General features: G+C 38.7%; 1 protein-coding gene and 3 long non-coding RNA genes across 4 annotated transcripts in view; 2 read left to right on the top strand and 2 right to left on the bottom strand.

The window, feature by feature from the left end:
* LOC111264392 (uncharacterized) overlaps positions 1 to 490 on the top strand; it is a 4,965-nt gene extending 4,475 nt beyond the window's left edge. The window contains exon 3 of the long non-coding RNA XR_002682842.2: positions 54 to 490. This is a non-coding gene — a long non-coding RNA (uncharacterized LOC111264392). The remainder of the gene's footprint in view (positions 1 to 53) is intronic.
* Positions 491 to 12,366: 11,876 nt separating this feature from the next.
* On the bottom strand, positions 12,367 to 13,039 carry LOC147752958 (uncharacterized). Its single transcript, XR_015312671.1, has 2 exons — positions 12,666 to 13,039; positions 12,367 to 12,565 (listed from the first exon to the last, which is right to left on the bottom strand). It is a non-coding gene; the product is annotated as an uncharacterized LOC147752958 (long non-coding RNA).
* LOC111264391 (uncharacterized) lies at positions 12,504 to 22,810 on the top strand. Its single transcript, XR_002682841.1, has 3 exons — positions 12,504 to 12,590; positions 13,049 to 13,378; positions 22,655 to 22,810. It is a non-coding gene; the product is annotated as an uncharacterized LOC111264391 (long non-coding RNA).
* Positions 15,340 to 22,773, bottom strand: LOC111264390 (lysoplasmalogenase TMEM86A). Its single transcript, XM_022840261.2, has 4 exons — positions 22,665 to 22,773; positions 21,836 to 22,080; positions 16,463 to 16,679; positions 15,340 to 16,137 (listed from the first exon to the last, which is right to left on the bottom strand). The coding sequence occupies exons 1-4, from the start codon at positions 22,771 to 22,773 to the stop codon at positions 15,824 to 15,826; spliced, it is 885 nt and encodes a 294-aa protein (XP_022695996.1). The 3' UTR covers positions 15,340 to 15,823.
* Positions 22,811 to 24,228: the final 1,418 nt, after the last annotated feature.

Raw genomic sequence — 24,228 nt, 5'->3', positions numbered from 1 at the left:
GCTAAATAAATACTAACAACCTCAATAGTGCAGTGCGTACCTTGCGTCCTTAGGTGCCCTGATCGGAATCAAGCTTCTTGAAGAAATGCATCAGACATTCATGTCAATTATGATATATCAACGATTTCCTCAAGACCAAATGTGGTCATCTTTACCAACAAAGGCATAGGCAACTCTCGAGGGCAATCAACCGAAAACATGCAAGATCGAAGGTAAAGGACGCTTTACGGCGTGACAAAATGTGTCAGCATTAGTGGCAAGGGAAAAACCAATGACTTGAGGAAAATGAAAAAGCAATCTGAAAACATAACTTGTAATACATAAATGTGCGCTCCGCTTGCTTTTAGCCACACACAAACATGGAAAGTTCGCCGTTCGACACCTTGCGTATGACACAATTTTCGAATAAACAGGCAAGAATTTATAGCTGGCAAGCGGCTAGTCGTCGCAAATATTGTCAACACAGCCTATTAAAAAGTTCTTCAAAGAACTTCTTCTATGTGTATTTGATATGAGAAGCGGGTTTGATGAAAAAAATGCCTAGTAATCAGTTAAAATAGCGTAACTTAGTCAGAGCAAGTATGGTCTAACAACTCCCTTACAAATACCCGGCCATAGTCACATCAAACATGGCGGGACAATAAGCCGTTTCCTCGGTTTCTTTCCTTCTTTTTGCGAATATCGACATAATTACAAATATCGATCGATATAATGATAGCTTGAATAGGATCGTTGTAACAACTTACGCCGTAAATGTGCTTGCAGATGTTGGTTTCATTGTACCTAGCTTGCTATAGTAATATATAATACTATTAAATTAATCATGTAAGGCCCACGAAAATTGAAGGTCGCGAGAAGTTCATAGTTTTCTATGGTATTTGCACCTCTGCCGATTTGCTGATTGCTCGTTTCGTATAGTCAAATGGGCTGTACTTCTCTATAGTTTGTAGTTTCTATCCCCGGTGATTCTTCGTAGTATACTTTGCAATCAGCAAATCAGTTTGGGGTCTCAACACAATGGCCACTGGACACATGTGTTTGTTAAGGGATGTCAATGCGAGCATTATGATCTAGGAACGGGGCATCTTGGTTTTTTTGAGGGTCAGGAAAATCTTGCGTGATCTACAAGTTTGCTTTTACCAGTTAAGCCTAACGGACTGATTGCATGATATGAAGTGAAGTTTTACATGCAGTTTTTGTGTGCAGTGAACGAAAAGTTTGACACTGATTGTCTCTGCCGCGATCTCTCTGAATACGCATAGCGTTTAAGACTCTGCATGTAGTTTAGGGCTTATGAATATGTATTGGACAGTAAGCAAAAATGTCGCACGTAACTTTCTTACTGCAAAAACAGGGTCCCGTGTTGATTGTTTTCGGTGACTGCGTGTATGCAAAAAGAAAGCTTGTCTCAGCCAAATAAGCTAATTCACACTGAAATAGAGGCCGCTTACATAACAACAATGACAGCTTAATTGTTCTGCTAAACATTCGATGTCCTCTTTAATCCTCTTTACGTAGTCACTGTTATACGAGCAAAAAAATTTGTGCCTCATTTGACCGATTTGGGAGGTCAAAGTTTTGATATAATTATTGGATGGTGAATAGGCAAATGAGAAAAGGTCTGTATTCTCACACTAAGCGTCGATTAAGCACTCAAGAATACTTCATTGGTGCTGATATGTATTTATCTAGTAAATGCATTTCTCAGCAGCAAGATTAGTCCTCATGCAGTAAATAAAGAGCACTCAAACAGGTAGGCATCATCTACGAACTAGATTTGAGGTGCCATCAGCACTCCCCCTGAAACAGAAATAATTTATAAAATAATTTTAACAGAAATAATAATAAATTTCAAGGTTGAAATGCAAAACGCCAACCTATAGGAACCTACGCTGTATTCACCTTGCGTACGAGCGTTTACATGTTCCGTGGGAGTCTGCCTGACTTCATTCACAAGTCATTGAGGTCAACTAAGAGTACGCTTTGGAACGTACTTACGTTTGGGATTTTTCCGTCCTAGAACGAATTGTTAGGACCTCACCCAAAAGGTCTGCAAACGCGCCAGCTGTTTCTGACCACGGGATCGGGCGAAGGAAGCCACGCGCTACAAATGTTTCAGAAATCACACTTTAAGGCATAGACAGAAAGCAAAAAGTATGAAGGAAATCAGTGTTCAAATATTACAGTAAGAAGAAGTTTTTGAAGTCAGTACCCGGATGTAACTTAATGATTGGATTTTCCTTTGCCAGGTGCCACAACATGTTAATCCCCTGAAAATTATGATCTTCCCTCCTAGACAGTGGCTTTTCGTGATAATACATGATGAAATTATCGCCGTTTGTATCATTCATTTTTTGGCGATGTAAACGCGAAAATCGTAGAAGGTCCTCCTACAAAAGAACAGGAATTTATTAACACTAAACGCGAGATTTATCTGCTCGTGACGATTTTTCGGGTGGAGAAAAATCGACGATGTCGTTACTGTATGTTACATGCCTAGTATATTTTTTCTGCGACTGTGTGTCTTTAGTTACCGGTTCCTTGAGCCAAGGACACTTAGGGTTCTCCGTATGGACACATTTACCTGTACACATGTACAGGTAAATGTGTCCATACGGAGGAGCCTGCAAAACACCGGAGCATTGAATACGGAGAAAATGCATTATGAGGTGCGTTTCTAAAGAAATGACTTTATTGCTCAATATGTGACGCGTTGTTTACGTACCCTACAAATATGTTTGCGTATTTCTATTTATGCTTACGCCTCCTTTATATAGACCAGGAGCCCCCGAGTCCCTTCCTCGGGAGTGATAAGATCCCACTGAAATAACAGCATCAACAGTTTATAGAACTCCGAAATGCAAATTTTTTGCCTATAATACAATAAATAAACAATAAATAATTCACTTCCTTCAGCGCAGACGACAACTACTCCGGTGGCAAAAATCATGCATATGCAATACTAAATCACCTCCAGTTTACCTAGTAGTTATCACAAGCTGAACAATGATAGCACTGTAAATTTGCTAGACATAAATAGCGAGCCCTCGGTAAGCTAAAATATCCGTCGCGGTACTTGTTGTTACTCTATCGGTATAGAAATGCAGCGGCAGCTATGTTTACTAAACAGTTCATCATTTTAATTAACGTATTCCAGAAAAATGTAATTTTTGAAATCGATTCATAAAAAACTAATTGGTCCGCCGTTGTCACTCATAGTAAAAATGTGACTGATTTTGAAATTAATGAGTGCACTTTCTTAACGCTAGCAGATTGCCAATGCCCAATTTCTCGCAGCTGGACAAGGTGTTTATTTTCCTACGAGAGAAATCTGCGAATCCATCACAAGCAGACTTTCAGCAGTTAGTAACAGTCTATTAGGTGTCAATATCGAAGCTCTGACTCAATCTAATGCATAATGAATACGCCACACAGGAAGGTGTTACAGGGGTTACAAGTGGAATAAAATACAAGTTCTTAGTGTAGACGCCCGCGTTAGAAAATAGACAAACTTCATGTTAATACCCGAACGATAACTTATTACGGAACATGGTGGTGCCGTAGACGTAGTGCCTCTGAACGTACGAATATTCTGCGCGACTCTAGGCAAAAACTACGGGCCGCTAAACATAAAAGGATAGTAACCTTTTTCATTGTCAACAGTCTTGTGGAATGTCGTGCAGTTGAGAATCAGTAGCCACTGAACTTACGGATTGCGTAAAGCGTTCCGTTGGGCCCATCGGCTACAAAATTGGACTTTAGGCAAGACTCCCGTCGATGTGTATCCGATATACAAATACGTACTCAACCGCTCGCCTGATCACCGTGTTTTTTTTATCAGTCAGCGAGTTCGGCTTAGGTAGCGTAAAGGCCCTAGCACAGTGAGCATGATCCAACGTTATAATTAGGCCGAAGTGAACAGCTCTAAGAAGATCTGGTATAATTCGATAGCCGTACTGCTCGTATTGTCAAAGTATCCGTAACTCCCGTCCTACAATTTTTATATGATCTGTTCATGCTGCTTGAGAGACTTTTCATGGAACAGGCTTCTTGTTACTATATAGTTCATATTGTTTTGGAATCTAAACGAATAATAAAGACATATTATCATTGTTCTGTGATATAAACATCAGGTTCTTCAATGCAAAAGAAACAGAATGTTAAATATCATATTTCTGGGATAGATTTGATGGTCACGTTGGAGAAGAACCTTTGAAAGTGGCCTGCTTGCATAGACGGTGGCCTTCAAGGCTATATACTTCTCACTTCATACTTCTGCACGGGGCACAACTTCAGAAGACGTAACGTGCAATAGAAAACCGCCGACACCCGACAATGTCTCTTCATTTCTTTATATCACCGTAAACACCTTTAAGTAACGAAATGAATAGTTAAAGTCTGTATAATTGAAGCGGCTACAAGCTACATACGTCACATCAACATAAGCACCTATTATTGAGCTTACTACGTTTAAATGCATCAGCTACGCGAAGAGTCGCAAAATCTGGGTTTGATAAAGTTTACACATGATGATCCTTCAACGTATATGAAATTTACTTGGACAATTGATGGGCAACTAATTGAACGTTGTTCAGGTCTTAAAAGCTATCTGTAAAACACGCATCGCAATTCCCTTCAGTTCCTAAAGGCCCTGTATTGTAATCGACATTGCCAAGGGCGCGCGAAATGTTTAATAATAGGTAAATCTGGATAGATACATAGAAAAGAAATAGAATAGTGGCCTTCTCGGAGGCTTCGACAGTCAGTGCCGATAAGTGTATGTGCATCATGTCTAGAGTACTAGGTTCTTCTACAGGTTTTCACTAGAGATATCTATGTAGGTAACACGCATTGACCTAAACTTCGTTCACGCCTTTCGCGATAATAGCAATAGCATCGATAGTAAGTCGGAAGCCGAAGATGGCAGACAGCATTGGCATCTGTCACACTCAAATGAGCTAAATTGGTGAAAAATTCATTTTCAATCACCTATTTCATCTCAAACCAAGGCAATACTATGGGAATATATAACAGGTACAGACTGCCATACTTAGTTTACTTAGATCATACTTAGTTTACTAATGGACGCAAATCCAGTGCAAAGATTATATAATTTTACCTACGCGACATGCGTATATGGTGGAGTCTATCCGCTTGCGACCTGGCCGAAAAGTTTGAAACATTTGACGACAGATCCTTTGGTAATCTACCCAAAACTCGATTAAAAGTAATGGCAGTGGTGCTCGTCGCGTTTAGGTACGAATGTGGGACAATCCTCATTTTTGCCATTGAAATCGGATTTTTGCTATTGTTTATCATTGCTCATTCTTTAGCGATGATTCGGTAAAGCTGTTTATATAGCGACGCATCGTTGCGATGATATCGCGATACGTAAATATGGCGTCGTTGCATGTAGGGGTGTCTGAAGAACTCAAAGCATTTGAGGCTACAAGTCAAATGAGAAAAAAAGCGTGATATTTCGTGTAAATCTGATAAATCGGATCCAGTGACCGATCCGCTGAGTAGTTGCTCCAGTAGTTCGGAGGACGTCGAACTCGCAAAGTAGCACTTAGAATATTTTAGAATATAGTATAACGTCGTGACCCGAACGCTGTATCAGAATGATTATGCTACGGAAAGTTGCTGCTAGTATATAATTACTGAAAATTAATGTGCATTTGTGTCTGTTAAAGTAATTTATTAGTAAGATAGCATAGTTTTATCTATGAAGTTTGCATTTCTTGCTTACGGATACAGGTGTATAGCTTAGTGTTAGTACGAACAAGCTTAATTAGTTCGCAAAGGTCGCGAATGATGCACAATTATCGAAGACTACTAAACAAATCAATCAAGATGCAATCTCATGAGATAAACATCAGCAATTTACAATTTGAAGTCTTATATAAAAACAGTCATCATGCCATGAGGAATACCCTTATCCGAGCCTAATTTTTCTTTAAATTCGCACATCCTACACGTCTAACACAACGTTCTCTAGCAATAGTGCCCTAAAGCTCCATAACAGGATTTGACATGAGCTGCTTTAATACATTTCAACGGGAATGGCTCGCCAAGTTCGGCTTCTTGTATCGATGAAGGGTATCAACATAAAACTCAACATAATACGGCTAAGTCTCTACGCATTTATTGAAGTTACTTATCGGAAAGCGTGCCGCCCACTCTTCTTAGCGAGTTCAATTGCGCTAATTCTCCACTTTTCGAGGACAGGTATACGATATAAACCCATAATGATGGGTTATTTGCAGTAATTTGTCTTGAAGCAGTATTCTATCATCGATGTAATATTTTAATTGTTGTCCCACATACGACCCACAAACGATGAAAGGAAACATGGTAATAATGCTACACATTGGAACTGACACTCCGCAGTATTCGTCCGTTTGTTTCCACGTCAAGCCCAAATAGCCTCCTGCCAAAACGACCCTTGTAGTAATACTTCGTGGTTCAAATCCGGGGTGATTCAAGATACAGCAGGTAAGAGTCGATTGTGAGTTGTGGCGTAAAAGTAAAAACAAAACAGTGCGGAAGCTGAGCCCACACACAATCGGTGAGAACGACGAAAAAGTGTATGAATAAGACGTACTTTAGGGGAATGTAATATCTGAGTCTGAATAACGCGCCATCCCTCCCACCACAACAGCTGTATTAATTGCTCCTTGTTAATAAGTTGTCCAAGACAAATAGACTCTGTGTTACAAGTGAAAGATATAAGGGAGGGCGAAGTAGTGTCAGTGGAGTACAAACTAATGGTCAGTGGAGAGAACTAATTAGTTTAAGCAATAGCCGTAACTTTCTCGATAAGTTTTTCGTCTTTTTCGAACAGTTTATAACAAAACAGTTTTAGCCTTTTAAATGCCCTTAAAAGGAAAAGATAGCAGAAAGATAATTGAATGCACAATCATTTATTTTCGTATATACAGATGTAGCTAGAATACTTAGAGGACTATAATTTTGATGTTCTTAGAGATAAATGTCTTCGCGTAGGCTGTTGATCGGTACGAAAAGGTGAGAATCGTTATATGACGTTTCACCAATAAATGCAACCATTAATATAGACATTTTGCTCTTATGTGCTTCTTAATTTCCGTAATATATCGCTATACCAACTTAATTTTCGTGTATCAAGCTTATAATGAAAAATTAGCAGATATTTAGCGATATTGAACACGGTGAACAGTTTGCAAATAAGGCTCACTACATAATACTGACGAATGGCAGAACCTGCGATAAATAATAGGCAACAGATATAATTTATGGGTAAACGTCAAGTTTATGCACCTAATCCTCAACCTTGACGATTAACTGCACGGCTTCCGTGAGTATGTCGCCTGTATTAAGACTTCATAATACCGCAATGTTTCGTAGCAGTAGAGGTAACCTAAGCGAAGCTGATGTTCTTCCGGCGTACAGGAGTGGATTACCGGTTACTACCTAAGGAGCACTTGGTGAAGGCTCGAGCTCAAGGAGCACTTGACAATTATTTGAGATTAGCGCAATTTTTCTTGCTTCAGGCGCATAACTGTTGGCAACCTAGTTTGAAAATTAAGCACCGGTTAACTATATATATGTATATATATATAGAAAAGCAATTTCTTGTGGAATTTAATACTCTATGCCATGCCTGAAGGCATAAATATAACCAGCGTTTACTTAACTTTTTTTCGATATGGTAAATGATTTCTAATAACAACTATACATCAAGCGAGTTTACGTCTATCAATGTCCACTCGCGCAGAGTGTTTTTAATGCCAAGAATAGCGGACAAGCAGATGCCCTTTATGATAAATAGCTCGTTAAAATAACAGACCCTATGTATTATATATAAATATATATATATTTTAAGGTACGTACGGCAGATTTTAATAAAACAATTATTTCTAGATAGACGCGATGCACTAAATGTTCGTAACATTAACAGTTCGTGACTATGGACCGAATCGTGGAGAATAAGCTAAGCCGTATGGGCAATAAATTTGGCATTAATGGCAGAGAGGGGTTATCGGGTTGACCAGCTATAGGCAGGACGGTGTTCGAAACAGCCCCATTGGGCGTGAACACTGCTTAAGGCCAAGCTATTTGGGAAGTCTTAGAAAAAATGGTCCTCGTGAACCAGAATATTGTGCCTTAAGAAATGACGGAAAACACCTCCGAGACTGGATTAAGGGCAGTGCTGGCCCGGGTTGAAGAGGGGCGCGTGTGGGTCATCGCGTAAGCTAGCAGTCGTCTGATTGATGTCCAGGCCAAATGTTACTCTTCCAAAATCGAGTGCTTGGCGGTAGTGTGAGCTGGGGAGAAGTTCCAGCCGCACATATACGGACAATAGTCCTGCGCTGTGACTGACAGTATCGGGCTGAAATGTTTGAAATGGAAAGTAAGCCTCTGTCCAAAACTGAAGAGCTAAGCTTTGACCGCATAGAAGCCCGACTTTCGAAAGCGTTTACAGGAAGAGCTCCACAACAGCAACTCAGATGCATTGCCGTGGCTGAGTACGTCACTAATACAAGGAGGCGTTTGTTTCTACACACAGTCTCGCCTCAGCTTAGAAGGAAAACGTGGTATCTCAATGTAAATGCCTAAAAATAGTCTAGTGTACAGGGTCGTAAAGGAAGGATGATTCTACTGTACGTCCCTTCCTTGTAGACACAACAAACTATCACTTTGTGGCATTCAACAAAGTGATAGGACACGCTATTATCCGAAAGACGTCACGGTGCATCAAAAAGAGCTTGTTTATCGGAAGCGGGCTTCGGTCACAGGCTTGAGAGATGCTAGTCCTGTGTGAGGTCTGCCAGCGGAAGAGTATAAAACAAGGTCGCTCGATTACTCCCAACATTGATGCGATGGCACCCTGCAATGGAACGTCTCTGCAGGAAGGTGTGTGTATATATATATATATATATATATATATATATATACACATATATATATTATAGAGCCGTTTTGAAAAAGCAATTTGTTGCCACATGGCTTGCTCAAGCAATTTGCTCAAGACATTAACTATTGAAAAGTTATTGCCGATTAAAAACAAAATACCTCGAAACAGACCGTTGAAACTTCGTTTGTTTTCGTTCAATTAGCCTTTCTTTCTGATACTGTATTGAAACAAGTATTTCAACGAAGTGTTTTGCGTGAGCTAAAAGTGTCAGTGATGACCAGTAACGGATTCTTAGTAGAGCTTCAATTTATACTCTAAACCGCTAACAATTTTATTTCATAGCATTTTTCCTTCTATTTGTGGTATGACAGGTTAGCATGTGGATGTCTATCAGAGCTAGTTGTAGCCGGTATATTCTACTCAAGCTTTAACTAAATTCTAACTCAACGATAGTAAAAATATAATCAAATCAGTACTTCCGAATTGTTTTATTCGCCATCTTGCATATCTTTCCCTGTCCGTGATGTCGATCTCGTTCTTTCAGTCCCACTCTTCAAACGCAAATTCTATAGCTTTTTTTCTAATTTGAATACGCATGCCGCTCATATTTATACGTTTAACTTAAAGTTAGCAACCGCCTGTTGTCGCAAGCGACAATATTGAAAAAAAAACAGAGAGGTCATAGACGCATATTAATGATAACACACCCATAACGCGACGGACTGACTATACGACCAATTAGCGTTTGTTCCTTCAGTAAAAGATAAGTAATGGATATGCGTTTTTGGGCACAGTCACAACTCACATTGATCAAACCCTGTAGCGTGCTAAGATTTTAGCTACATATTTCTACATATGACAGTATCATAATAGAATTACGCTCTGGGCTTACTCTTTGAGACAGGACACAAATTTCCATGCGTCTTCAAATTCGATAGTGTTTTTGAGACAATATTGCTTCCTAATTTTCGAATAGTTGTTTAGCTTTTTTTCTATGCACATATAATGAGTATCTTATATCTGTCGTCTTACTTCAATCAGAAAAACAGTTGTAAGTCGTGATTGTAGTAGAACGCATAGGCTAGACAGTCAAACACGTTCCGTTTTTGAACCCGACATACGATTAGACCTATAGTGTGAGCCAATATAATGATCCTTTCAGGATTTTTGAGTTTATTTTTAGCTCTTAGTAGAAATACTACTATATGTCGGTGGGAGACGACCCGCTCTATTTAACGCATGGAATTGCTGCTGAATGGCCCCTGCATTTACAACCCTCTGCTATCCCATACCCCCATGTGGGTCGTCGCTTTAGCGATCCGAATGTTGCTTTTTATCGGTACACCGCTGATTTGTCACATGTTACGATGTCATGATAAGCTCCGAGACATCTTGCACTTGAGGTCAGCATTTTTTAGCGCCATTTAATGGACTGTATTTGTTTTTCCGAGAGCAGGTGCGAGACGTTGTCGGCTTTTACACTCGTCAACATGACTGGGTTAATGATCTGCGAATTGATATACTTTTATTATTTCATGCATTACTTCTAGAATCTGTCTCATTCTAACGTTTACAAAACGGATCACTCGTTTGGTGAAAACATGCCTAGGACTGCCGTTCTCTGCTCCGTTGCTAGGACTATTATCTGAGCAGTGATCCTGAAAAAGCTAATGCGCCAAGAATTATTTGAAAAACGATCCAAAAAGTATTTGTTTCTAAAGTTTCTTTTCTAACTGTGCTTGTGTACAATGATTGCTTTTAAATAGTTGGAACGTTTAGGCTTCAAGGAAACGTTGTTTCCTACTTCGATTCCTACTACGAACGATTTCCCTACTTGATGATCCTTATGTACGAAAACATTTTTCAAATGCAAAAAAACAACAACGAATCTTAACACCGAGTTTGTTCAAGAACATTGTCTCGAAGAGGCAAAGGACAAGGTATTCCCATACATGGCAGATGGTCGTTTGAGTGAGATTTACCCTCAACTTGACCTCATCAATATATATTATATATATACTTTCCTGTTCGCAAGGTATATAGTGTTCTATGTCTAACTTCAACCCAATTTAGATTTCGAGTCTCACGTTAGTATGTATTCAGGGAGATGGTTGATTCTAGTTGTGATTTAAGTTACAGCTAAACGTCGACAGTGGACGTAGTTCGTCGTACGTATTATTGACCTCGCATTACTTCTAATCGACCACAGATGATTTTTCACACCGATTTCAAGTAATCTGAAGTTGTGGATTGTCCTGTAATAGTCGGAACGGTTTTGTAACATAACTACATATTTGCTTGTTTAAATATGATGTGATCATTATCAACAAACTACTCCTTCAGTTATCATTGAGTTGATATTTGTATGTGGTGAAGCGATGTTCAGACTGGCTTTGAACTTCGGCTGTTGTGACAAAAATCACATTTGACAACAAGCACAATGGTGGGAATAATGTCTGCAAAACGTTTATGTCTATATTATAGATAGGTTCTGATATGGCTAGTCCATCCAATCTATTGTTAGCGACATCTGAAAATGTATTGGTCTCGTCAACCGCCAATTTACGACTTCGCAGTTAAAAACGTAGCAACGCACCATAGCAATTCATTCTGGGCTATATATATATATGAACGTCGAAATTCCTATCAATGTAATGTCCATTTTGCATCCGAAAATATGTAAGTATGTGGACATTTTCAATAGGACACACTTTATAGCCTACGGGAAGACACCCGAACAATATAGATATTCTGAGCAAAAGCGACCAAACATTGTGGAAAAAAAAATACATTAAAGAGGCTAGCTGGGTCAGGCTCCAAGGTCAAATGGCGATTCTCATTAATCATAGAGGTCCATTTGCTACACCAGTCTCTTTCAACCTTTGACCAATTGGCTGACGGCGACATGTTCTTTCTAGTGAATATAGCGAACTTCGGTGTTCTAGCCCCTACCTAATTTAATGTTGTTTCCAGATCTTACTCGACCTAGGTAGATTTAGAAGCAAGGTTGAATCCGTTTTGCAAGCGAGCGCCTCAGAAGTGTATCTCTCATAAAGTTCAAATAGCACATTAGAAAAAAAGAATTCGTTCTTTGGCTTAGAGAACAGATTCGACTAAGCATCCTGTAGCGTACTCTAGCTCATCGCATCACTATCTATTTCCGACTAGTGCAGTTCTAGCAGCAAAACGTCAACGAAACTATATATCTATTTCGAATAAGGTGCCTGCTATAAAGTCATACAATTGAATGATATACTAGCTTGAAAAAAAAATTACCACCATAAACCACCAGTAAGTCATTTTTTTCTGGTCTTCAGGGGTGGCTTTTAAAATTTACTGCCCGGTAAAAAGGGTTTACCCAGGTACATGATCACCGTTCATATAAAATTCTTAAACAGCCTAATACTCAGAAACTAACTGGGTCCAAGTCCACCACCATCACTGTACATGACGATGTTTACATTCCACCATTATTATTAGTTATTTTGTAACGCATATATTTTATTTGATGTTCATGTCCTTTATATAATAAAGTATACGTTTTAGAGTATTCTATAGGTCTTTGTTAACGATGGCATCAATCATTACAGTGGTTCATTTTGACAAAACGAAACACGTTTGTTCTCGGCGGTGTCGTTGGAAGTAGATAACCCGGCTGTGAAGAGCTTCCTGAAATGGCGTCTTCGAGTAAACAGTACGGAAAAATCTTATCTGTAGTAATATTGATATAATACTTTCATTGCTTTAACTTAATTCTGATGTAACCTACCTAAATGGAATGTTCTTCTTGCAACGGGAATTAGAAGCGAAATGTGAAATAATTAATTATACAAAACGTTGACTTTTAAAATTCAGGAGAGCTAATCGTGGAAGCAGACGATAAGGCGCGTATTTTAAAATCTAAATAAATATAGCTTTCCAAACATAGTGGAAATACATTGTAGCCATACAAGATAATATAACGCTTATTTATTGCGGTGAAGTATTAGATGTAGTGCGGAAATATCATCCAAGTAGTTTCACCGTTCACCTTTCATTCATAACTGTATAACGCGTCAGAATAGCTGCTGTATAATAATAGGCTTAATAAATAAAGGTAAACAAATAAACTGATTCTGTGTATATTGGATCCCTCCACGTTTTTTTTTTCAGGACAAAAAGTTTTCGTCTGCTCTGAGAAGAGGGGAACAAGGAAATAGCAAAGTCCACAGGGTCTGCTTTGCAGATCAGCTTTCGATTAAAAGGCTTTTGAAAGCTTTCTTTGGACAATGATTTTTTTTTCGTTGCTTTTCTTTTAGTTCTTAAACTATACAAACTATTGGACACATTTTCAAAGCAAATTTTACTTGATTACTCAAGTGTAAAACGATGGTTTCGTCAGGGATAGATGACTGGGTAGAACTCTTTGCCATGTTAGCTGCACCGTAATTGAACGACACTGGTCGGGTACATTTTGATCCGCTAAATCTTCATCAAAACACCGTAAGTACTGTTTAAGTTATGGCTCGTACTTTACTTATGACAGACCTAGGTTCAGCTATAAACAGCGTACGTACAGAGAAATCTAAAGCTTATATGTACATACATTTTGTTAGGCAAATTCAGCGAGCGAAATACTGCAAAACTAAAGATTATAAAATTATTTGCGCTTGACGATGGTCCGTTTTGCGATAAACCTGATACGGTGACCTGATATTTAACAGTATTTCACTCACCGAATCCAAGCAAGTTAGCTTGTAATGCAGCATCCCTTTAAGTATCATAGTTTATTCTGGATAGCTTCTAGTAATCCTATGGCTAAAATAAATATTTATATACATAAACACTTAAGTCATAGGATTTGTCTCGGTAATGAAAAATATTCGGTTATATATCAGTTTGCAATATAAATATGAATGCCCATTAGAATTACGTCGTCATCTTATTATAGCTATTATAAACACAAAGTAACAAAAATGAATAAGAGAAAGGCGGTTAGATATTGTTTTCCCAATATATTTATACGATACACTGTTTTACTTAGCAAACATTATTCCTTAATATTTACAAACTTGATAAAAGGAGCTTTAAATGGTGTAAGTAGTTGCGGCAATTTTTAATTGCTGGTTGTTTCAAAAGCAATCCATTTGATTATATCGTCACAGATCTAAGTCCAAGATTGCGCTTCTTTTTCTGTACCATTGAATTATGCGTGCATGTAAATAATATGAACGCAGTTGAACAATGGCAGGGAAACACCCTTCTAGCCCGTTGGCCGTACTATTTTTTGGAGCCCCGCCGGCTTTTCTTGTAAAGATAATCGTTCTATTGAAACTTTTAGCCACAGAACATTTCACCTGCTCGTTCATGGGGAACTTGCAGCAAAAAGCCAGTCCTGTTGTGTCCTATGTACAGTCGGCTGTGAATGACGCCACTAACTTCTGCGGCCAATTGACAGGTAACGTAACCAGCAAAAGGGCACAATCGGCACAACGGCATTTTGAAGCTTTTTTAACCTGCACAATGTGGCGAGAAAGGATGTGTTTCAGTTGCCTAAGCCCCTCCTTCACGGTGTAAGGCTTATACTAAAATTATTTAATAAGCCATGAGTAAATCTGTGCTTTCTCTAATATTAACAGGAATATAGTAATCATATAATAGGATATAATGTCAAACTCGGACCGCAGCGTTCCTTAATATGTGGCCGACAGATCACATCGAAATTATGGCCCAGAAACTGTGTGAAGCTCCGTATTCTACAGGACGAAGGCAAACTTCGGACAGTGACGCGCAATTTGAATCGTGTCGGACTACAAAGTCTTCTAAATCAGTCTCAAAGTCTTGATTGTTAAGTCAGCTTGGCCCAACGCCCGGATGTCATCCAATCAGCGCCGATGTGGCTTGTGTCATGTGAATTTTCTCGTGCTTTAACGGCTGTTCTTTAATGGATTCTTTCTCCTCATTTCCTTGAAGGTTCAGGATAGCGAAGGGAGACACATGAACTCTCACTTTCAAGCAACTAGGTTTACGAGTAACAGCTGAAAATGAGGGTAAAATGAGGAGGTCTTCGAGAGTTCGCGATCTGTCGTGAAAGACATGGTAGACTATATTGTACATTCAGGTCAAATCGCAATGTCTGTATGATACAGACGGTTGCAAATCACTGTAGAGCAACATACAAATAATCAATAAAGTTAGTTGATGTGGGTAGTTCATCAACATACTATTTTAGCAACTCCGTCAGCATCTGGATAGAGGTTGCGTTTTAGAAAAACGTCATTAGTCAGGTAGAACTCCATCGGTGCTATTATATATACAATCTTATTCTGTCTCCTCCGGTCTAACCGGCCAGCAATGAGCAATTGCTTATGACGGAATCACGCGTCTCAGTAGACTATAATTTATTTCAAAAAGCAACCAAAAACGGTCTACTCCTATATTGAGTTGAACTGGCACTACTAATCTTAAGTTAAAAAATATATTTATTGGAAACTGATTGTGTTATTTAACATAATTCCAGTATACTCAATAAGGTATATTGTGACAATGTGTTGCAATCTGAAAATTTGTCGGTTCGACAATGTCATCTGATAACACTGATTCGTATACCCTCGTTATCTAGCGATTAGGACACAGAAAGCTAGGCAATTGTTGAAGGTGGCCGTTCACAGGCCGGGTAAAAGAATTACCTCCATGCGCCATAGTAGCAGAACAGATCTTGTGCATTCAAGATAAATATGTAACTAACATTAAACGTACAAACAACTGCTACATTTTCTTGTGAATTTTCGTTAATTCCTTAAACATAAATCCCTACAGCAGTAAATGCCCAAACCTCCTAATAAAACAGTACTTATTTCTATAGTGTATAGTAACAATTCACTGTTCCTATCGCAAAAATACTAACTTACTTAGCGGTTTGTTAGCGGCCCGCTAGAATCGGAACATTTAGTGTGTCCTGGATTTTCCTGCTATGCTCTTCATGTGTACCTCGACGAGTCTTCTCCGATCGATTACAGACAAAGCGATGGCTAGTTGTCCTCCGTAATAGGTAACCATCGTAATTAGCTGACCATGTTTGCAAGGCTCCTTAAAGTAAAATGCGTTTAGCGATAAATTGAAGTCGGAAATTACAAACAGCAAAGCACCCAGGGCACTTACGACATGGCACCAATCGTAGTCAGGATGAAGGCGGGCTAGCGATCGCCAAAACATCAATGAAATTATTACGATGTAGACTGGAACTGCCTTGAAGAGAAATCCTATTAAAAAAGAACAGAAAGAGAATCAATGAAAAAAGTCTTCTAAATCTGATCCAAGTAAATGGTACACGTGAAACAGCGAATACTTCACCAGTTTCCATAAGTAAAAAATGATAATTTAGTACTCATAAAAAAGAGATACATACGTGACTCATTTAGCAGTACATATCGGATGTGCTAAACTATATTAGGAGTTACTACAAGGCCAATAAATCTCCATTAAATTTCAGTGAGACAAACAAAACTAGATGTAAACAGGTTTTATAAATCACAAAACGAGATTTTAACAATCTACGAAAACGGTCAACTTGATAAGAATATGTACCGTCAAGCATTGGAAGGATTGTATGTAAGGCGCCGGCTGCCATAGCGAAAGTAACGATAAATGGAATTGGCGCCAATCCACGAAAGCCGAATGCGATAATATAGAAGAGATGTGCGAGAGCGAAGGCCACCATGCCTTTGATAAAGTTTACTTCGTCATGCCAGACAAGGTAGAAGTCACCAACGGCGGATACTAGCAAGCCCACTACGATTAGGGACTTGGGTGTTTACAAACGCAGAACGGAAGCAAACAATTACCATTCTTTTTTTGGGAATTCGACAAATTGCAGGTTTTTATATAAGATTTACCGAAACTATCTGAAAGAGTCACTTATAGAACAAAGGATTCCTTTTTTTCGCTACAGCAATTTCAACTGTAAGCTGCTTTTTCATATCTATAAATCAACTCACGCCCTGTTTTAGATCTACTTTCTGTCTGTATACAGCTATAAATAGCTCAATAATGAGTATTAGAAATTTTCAATTATAGGTCTATTAATTCACAACTGTGAGCTCACTATGGGCGAAACTGAGAGCAACACTGTTCGGGAGAAAGATAATCGCTAGAATAACACGCAACCTCGTAAGAACCAAGGAACATAAATGTTAACCCAAAAAATATAGGCCGCCGAGATATACAAAGCCGCGGTGGTGAATTCTAGGTCGCTACCAACCATTGTACTGTTTTCCATCAATACTGCTACTTTCAAATGTGCGCGCGTAAATTATACTGGCCTCCATCAGCCACCTGGTGAATGTGCTATGGACTAACTAAAAATAGACCGGTGTTAATCATTTGAATCTACGGTAAAAATCTGTTTTTTTTTTTTTTATGTATTCAAGAGAACTTAAGTGAAGAAAGCAGATTTTTCAGCTTTCAGCAGCACGGGGCACGTGCAAAATATCACCGTTATACAAAGCAAATCTTAATAAAAACTTTTCAAATGGGTTGGACGAAGAAGTTTCATAGAATACCCTGTCCATTCATCACATCTAACGTCGATAGATTTTTTTCTTGTGAAAGCGTCTAAAAAACAAAGTCTAAGCGAGAAAACCTATGAACTAGAATGTTTGAAAGACGCAATTGAATTAATGGACTTTTTTTTGTAGTTTAAATATTACTATGCACGTGGGGTATAACTATTTTATACACTTTCAAGAACACCCTGTACATACAGGTCCGTATCTTGCTATCGGTCAATTACAAATTCGAAAAGTTCATAATATTTAGACACGACGGCAGCAACGAAGGCTAATACATGCGACAAGCATAACGTTTGAGCTTTAATAACAAGGGCCAAAAAACGCAATGGCGAGACACAAGAATGTGACGAAAAGCCAGCACAATGATTCTTTACCTAATAATATGTGAACTTTTAGTTCTGTCAGTGATGTTTCTGCCACACGTTCTCTCAATGAGTTAAGCCCCATTATATAATTAGCTAGCTAGTATAACTTAGACAATAATCTTAATATTTGCGGTTTGTCCAAGGAGATTGACGTACATGCCATTATTCGAAACGTTTCACTTTTACTAGGATTGATGTTTTGTAATCTCTGCCCCCTGGAATTTTTTTATACGATTGTCGCATCAAATACTTACATTATACGAAATATATAGATTTGCGATCCGTAAACCTATTTAAAACGACGCACAGTTCAAAGGCATTATTAAAACGTGGTATCACAGTTAAAAGGGTTCGCATTTAAACGAGCAGTACCACGTGAGAAAGTTGTCGACTGGGTTAAAGAAGTGATCTTGGCCTAAGATGTCAAACCACGTTTATTTTCTGGTCTGTTCAGCCTTGTTCAGCTTGTCAAGGCCTGGTTCCGCTGGCAAGTTCTCTTCAAATGTACAGAAAATACAGTTAGAACAATACGCCGTCAATAAAATATTGGCTGAAGTTTCGGCAAGAGTACTTGATGACGAAGCCGAGGAACTTGGGAGCAATGAAGGCATATGCGCACACGTATACAGAGAAACTCAACAGGTGCGAAGACGAACTGCAAACATTTGGATTAAGCTCTAGATGTATGTCTGAAAAATGGAGCTTTTGGTAAGCTATGATCAATCGGGTGATTTTGGGAACAAAATGCGCTCTGCTGCAGTTCTGGATAATCTAGCGCAAATTCAACGACAATTCAAAAAGATGGAGCTCTTTTTTCTGCTAGTTTCCGCCACTAGGTAAAATGGACACTGAAGAGATTTGATGCTGTTCGAAGCTTTACGAAAATCCTTCAGGGGACATAAGTGGGAGATTGCTCCCTTTAAAGTTAGACTAAAGAGATGCTAACCATTCCCGCTCATTTGGTTGAAAAAACTGTTCTCGAGATTCCGTGCGAGAGGACTTTGATCATACGTTTAGAGTATGACATTCAAAAAATGGCGGCAAAGCCCGTTCAAATGCCTGTGTGTTGTTTCTAAAACCAACTAGGACTGACGACACGAAGCGCTCTGCAATGAAAATCATTAGGACTTCATCATTAGAAAGAAGTCAGTCCGCCGAAATATGTAAGCTAAGAACACTATAATGGCAAGCGCAGTCACCATACACTTGGTAGGAATAGAGTGTGGGCTCAAATCTTACCTGGTTTGTTGCCGCTATACTTTACTCACAATCGGTGAATTAGGGTTCATCAAATTAAAGTGAATCATATCTTCATTAAACGTCCAAACAGACATAAATAATAAACTTTTACGGTTGTACATTGGCTTAGGATAATGTCCCGTCGACTAACTTACAATCGCTCATAACTTGTCGCGAAGAGTCGATTTTTTATTACAAGTCATCATTCGGTGCTGAAATGGGTCATTATCGTAACGGCGGAACAGGACGGAAGCGTTTCTATATCTCTGTTATTGATTCGACTGATCCGAACTCAAATAGTGCAGTACCCATTTGCTAATGTTTACGTTTTTGATTTCATTGAGGTGAAGTACTTGGAAACACCCTTGAACTTTGAGGTGGCTCAACGCCCAATACAGTTTTTAACTTTCTACTTTTTTGCAAAAGTTCTTCTACGAGACCCATTTTCCTTCCTGCAATTTTTTGAACTAGTTTCTCGCAGTGTTTCAATTACCGTATCGACTATCGAGCTCTTTTCGCCATTAAACTTCCAAAGTGAAACTTGTTTTCACGCATAACTCCAGTTCTTTGATCTTCTATGACTGACTATAGCTCGTCTGTTAAAAGCGTGAACGATGGAATTGAAATAAACGGCTTCGAATTTGATGAAGCACAGGTGCGCCTTGAATACAAACGGGTCATCAGATTATCATAGGGTAGCGTTATCTTGAAATATGAGGTTACGTTAATTACGTTTCAAATAAGCACTGCATAACGGAAACCTAGAAAGAATGTTTCAAACAAATTCGAATTGGAAAAAGGCCGGGAAATTAGAAAATGATATTAAATACAATTATATATACATATAAAATTATTGAATGGCTAGATGCTCTTTGGTCAGGAACAAGATCGCAGAATATCATTACTGAAAACGTACCTTGTGCTAGAATCGCGCAATGGCTAACTCCAAACAGATTGCCACCTATCGTGTATGCATTGACGGCGAATAAAACACACGTCCCCCCTGCAGATGGCATGTTCCGCTACTTTTTGGTCGTAAATGTGTCACAATGATATGATGTAGAAATAAGCGATGAAATAAACTTGTTATTTTGGAAATCTATGAAACGGTGGATGTGTTTATTTTAGAATAGAGAAAAACGATCCAACGATGGCAGACATTTATTATAGATGTAGCATATGTATCCGTAGCATGTAGAGTGTACGATACATGAACAGAGAACACAGCGTTATTTTGGCTTTGCTTGTTCGCGTCAAGGGAAATCTCTTGATTGTTATCCGTAATAATCACTACCCTGCACATTTTTTATTTGGAAAAATGGCATCTATTACAGAGCTATGCGACAAGCTTTCTCAAGTGGCCAAGTGGTAGAAGATCCAGATTGGTCTCCGTGTAATTCTATTCAAGAAACAAGGGGTCGTCAGAATTTTTCCGCCATTGAATGATCACATTTTTGGCAAAGAGAATAGGGATTATGCTATGCACAGGTGGGATCTTCTAGCAGTTTGATACAACCTGGGCTTTTCCGATGAGATTGAGTACCCTATGAATAAAGCGCTCAGAAATGTTTCTAAAATGAAACAACGAGTACGCATCAGGTTTTGTGCGAAAAATCAAATCAGCCGCACAAACACTCTGCGGATGTCGCAGCATCTTTATGAAAACACTGAGTAAAGGTCAAACAACTTGTACTTGCCAGTCGTTATAAGACAGTTAGCGGAAGGTACCGAAATTTCGATTCGCTCATATTAGACTATTTAAGCGTCAAAAAGCTTGCTCGTGAACCGAAGTTTAGGTTAACGAACACCTATGAAGATTCGTAACAGGAAAACCTTTTGGAACGTTCACTACGCGAGATGAGACGTGGACGTAAGTTTACGACGAGGAAATTAAGACGTAGCTTTTTTGAATATCAGCCTAAAAACGGACCTTGACCGATAAAAGTCGCACAAGCTAGGTCAAAAGCTCTTTGCGGCTGTCTTTGACCATGTGGGAAATCGCTCATTATGAATTTATGCTGTTCGGCTCCACAATCACCAGGGAATACGATTAAGAAGTTGTCAAAAAATGGCGCGCGTCTATCTAACCCAAGATCTCAGAACTCTGGCTCAGCGTGCCCTACATGGGTCCTACATCACGACAATAATAGTCATTGTGTGTGTTGCCCCAACCCCCGTATTCATCACACTTAGTTCCCCGCAACGTTTTTATTTAGTATCTGAAGAGAAGCGTTTCGGCACGATAGAAGAAATAAAAGAAACAATTGCTGATTGAGCTGAGAGCTATCCCGACATTCGAATTTGTAACGTGTTTTAAAAATAGCAAAAAACGGTAGCATAAATGTATAGTATCGGCGAAGGGCACGGTTTGAGTTGAGACCTAATCATGTTTGAACCAAGGGTTGTGCAATTTCTTTTGAAGGGATTCTAGAACTGTTGGCTTCAGCTCTTGTCCTCCTGGATTCTGATCGCTGTCCGAGGTAATGCCCAACGAAAAACATTACTTTCTGATGTTTGTTGAGATAAGCCCTAAAATATATTCTAGTTAACGTCATCGTATTTTTTGAGCGAGCAAATTTGAAATTCGTTTTAGGCCAAGTAACAACAATAACACAATCGATACTGACGGAGGTCAGGGCTACGTCTGCAGCAAGTTTTGCTTGCTTCTTTAAGTTGTGCAAATGACTAATGCGCTACTACTATTACTATTGTCCTATTTTGAGTGATTGCCAGTTTTTTTTGACTATTCACGCGTAAGTATTCGTTTAATGAAGTATCCTGTATACCTTATACGAGGATGGTCGTCCAGTCACTATTGCGAGCAGAGCAAGTAGTACTATAGGGCCACATTTGAGGACACTTATGTGTACCGAGGTCAGATCTTCCTTCATTTTCAATAGGCCATAAAAATAGCCAGCAGTCAATAGCACGAAGGGTAGAGCCATTGGAAAAATGCCTCGACATAGAATGAACCCCGCGGGAAGTCGATACAAGTCTGCTGACGTTCTTTCCATTCTAAAAAGTACAAATGCTGTTAAAATGTATTGATTTGAGTAAATTCACAGTTTTTATGTACAAAGATTACAGAAGCTTCGATGCCGTTATAATATAACTATATAATATAATAAAAATAAAACCTAAGTGTGAACATGATGAGGATACGCTGCACGATTCTGTTTCCAGAAGCAACAAAACTTAGCAGTTTATAAAACGATCATTATGCGGCGTTGTACCACAGATGAGACGAAAAATTGCTCTTTCGAATAATAGTTTACTATGATTTTTGGTCGATCATTCGAAATAGGATTAACCTTTAATAGTAATAATAATTAATAGTAATTTTAATAATAAATTTATTTTGAGCTACTTATATTTCAAAACAGTCGCATTTACTTACTCTATTTCCAGAGTAATTTTGGCCTCTAATTCCTTAGATATTTTTCGAAAATCGTATTTTTATCGGCTCAAAATCGGATCTATTCCGATACCGTTACAATTTTTTTTACAAAAAACAAAAAATATTTTTATTATTTCAGCTAGCGAACCTTCAAATACTTGAGTTCATATTTTGAATCCATATATCTTCACGAATATTGTTGTTACAGTGTCACGGACCTCTTTCTCTGGCGGTGTCGTCGGTCGAACGCTCCATGCAATCCACGACAGAGGACAAGGTGCGATGGTGCCGGCACGGCAAAACTTTACACAATATGCTGTAATGCATGGATAAAAATCAAATAAAAGGGGAGGTTGAGTCGTTATTTGGTGCAGAATTCATTCCGAGGGTGATGATGATCGTAACTGGCAAACTTTTTCCTCTCGAAAAATTAGCGTTAGAAGCTAGCCGTCTCCAATCTAAGATTTAAGCTAAGTCAAGCTATTCGACCATCGACTACAATTGAATATTCATTATAAAGCTTAACAATGCGGAGATATGATAATACTTATTTAGGAAAACGGCTGTTATGCTATCGCATTATGATAAACGGACTGTAGCTTTCTAATGAAACTGTTTTTCTTCGAGTTCAGAAGTACGCTCAAACCCTATATCAGATATGGCGTACATTCCTATACACTTACAAGTAGCATATATGATTTAGACTTCCTCAAAAGATGTTTTCCTATGAGTTTGCCAATCGAGTTTACTTGTAGATATATTGAAATCGTAGGAATTGAGATGTTTCAATACCAATGGCGTCCGTCTGCAAGCTTTACGTAATCGTTTGTTGTGGGTGAGTGAGTAAGTAAATGAACGCTGATGGTATGCCGCCAAAGCGAAAGCTCCAGCAGCACACCCAGCGCCCTCTGTGCTGATCGTGATCCTTAGGGATTTGTCACAAGTTTAAGCAGAGTAAGGATCTAATATGAACATGAAATCAAACTAGTATTACACTGAATCAGGATAGATAGAAACTATGTTATAAACTATCATGGTCGTCTATTTCGACTATAGAGGTGAGCGACTGTCGTCAATCCATCATTCACGGACTTTCGTTTCTTGGCTAATTTCTGACAGAATGTTTGGATATGAACTACTACTCAAAGCAGTATATGACACAATGCTTTCAAGATCCAAGTTTCATTTGGTACTACCTGTATTTATGCGTGTTCGTATCAACTCTACTTCTGGCAATGCAAAGACGTTCAGCGTTGCATATAGTGATAACAAATGAGAACTCAGAACCAGCCTGTAATTCCATACGGTATTTGCTCAAAGGGATGCCAAACTTACTATTTTGATGTAAGGATCAGTTCACAGTTTTTCTCTCTTTTGGCCACTTCGAGCTGCTTCGAACATAATTTGCCTGATTGTATCTAGTGATATCTACGCTAAACTGATTTGCCTGACGATAATAAATCATTCCATATTTCCAAGTTGAGCTTTATTAATATTATAATATCTTGTAATTACATTATAATATTTTACTCATATTATACTCGTCAACTTTTTTGGGATTGGAGGTTTGGAACCTAGAGGAAAGCTGGATAGTGGGAAAATGCAGGTCCCAACAGAACGGCGATGATTTGAAAAAGGGGTATATGATTAGAAGTTACAAAATATGGAAAGAGAAAGAGTGACAGCCCTAAAAACCTTTAACTTGGAAAAATGTGCACCAGGCGGTTAAGAAGACTCATCCTTATTTTAGGCGATAAAGGCTAAAGCTAGAATTAGCAAAGC

The sequence above is a fragment of the Varroa jacobsoni genome, unplaced genomic scaffold (genome assembly GCF_002532875.2).
Source record: "Varroa jacobsoni isolate VJ856 unplaced genomic scaffold, vjacob_1.0 scaffold_852, whole genome shotgun sequence".
Classification (NCBI taxonomy): domain Eukaryota; kingdom Metazoa; phylum Arthropoda; class Arachnida; order Mesostigmata; family Varroidae; genus Varroa; species Varroa jacobsoni.
The sequence above is the reverse complement of the archived record's forward strand: the minus strand, read 5'-3'. Positions and strand labels throughout refer to the sequence as shown.

What these genes read in the sequence shown, in the direction of transcription:
- LOC111264390 (XM_022840261.2), bottom strand. Translation starts at nt 22,773, where the DNA reads ATGCATTACAGCATATTGTGTAAAGTTTTGCCGTGCCGGCACCATCGC. An exon ending in CGACACCGCCAGAGAAAGAG is followed by an intron (nt 22,081 to 22,664) that starts GTCCGTGACACT and finishes ACATTTTAACAG; the next exon opens with CATTTGTACTTTTTAGAATG. An exon ending in GACGACCATCCTCGTATAAG is followed by an intron (nt 16,680 to 21,835) that starts GTATACAGGATA and finishes TAAACACCCAAG; the next exon opens with TCCCTAATCGTAGTGGGCTT.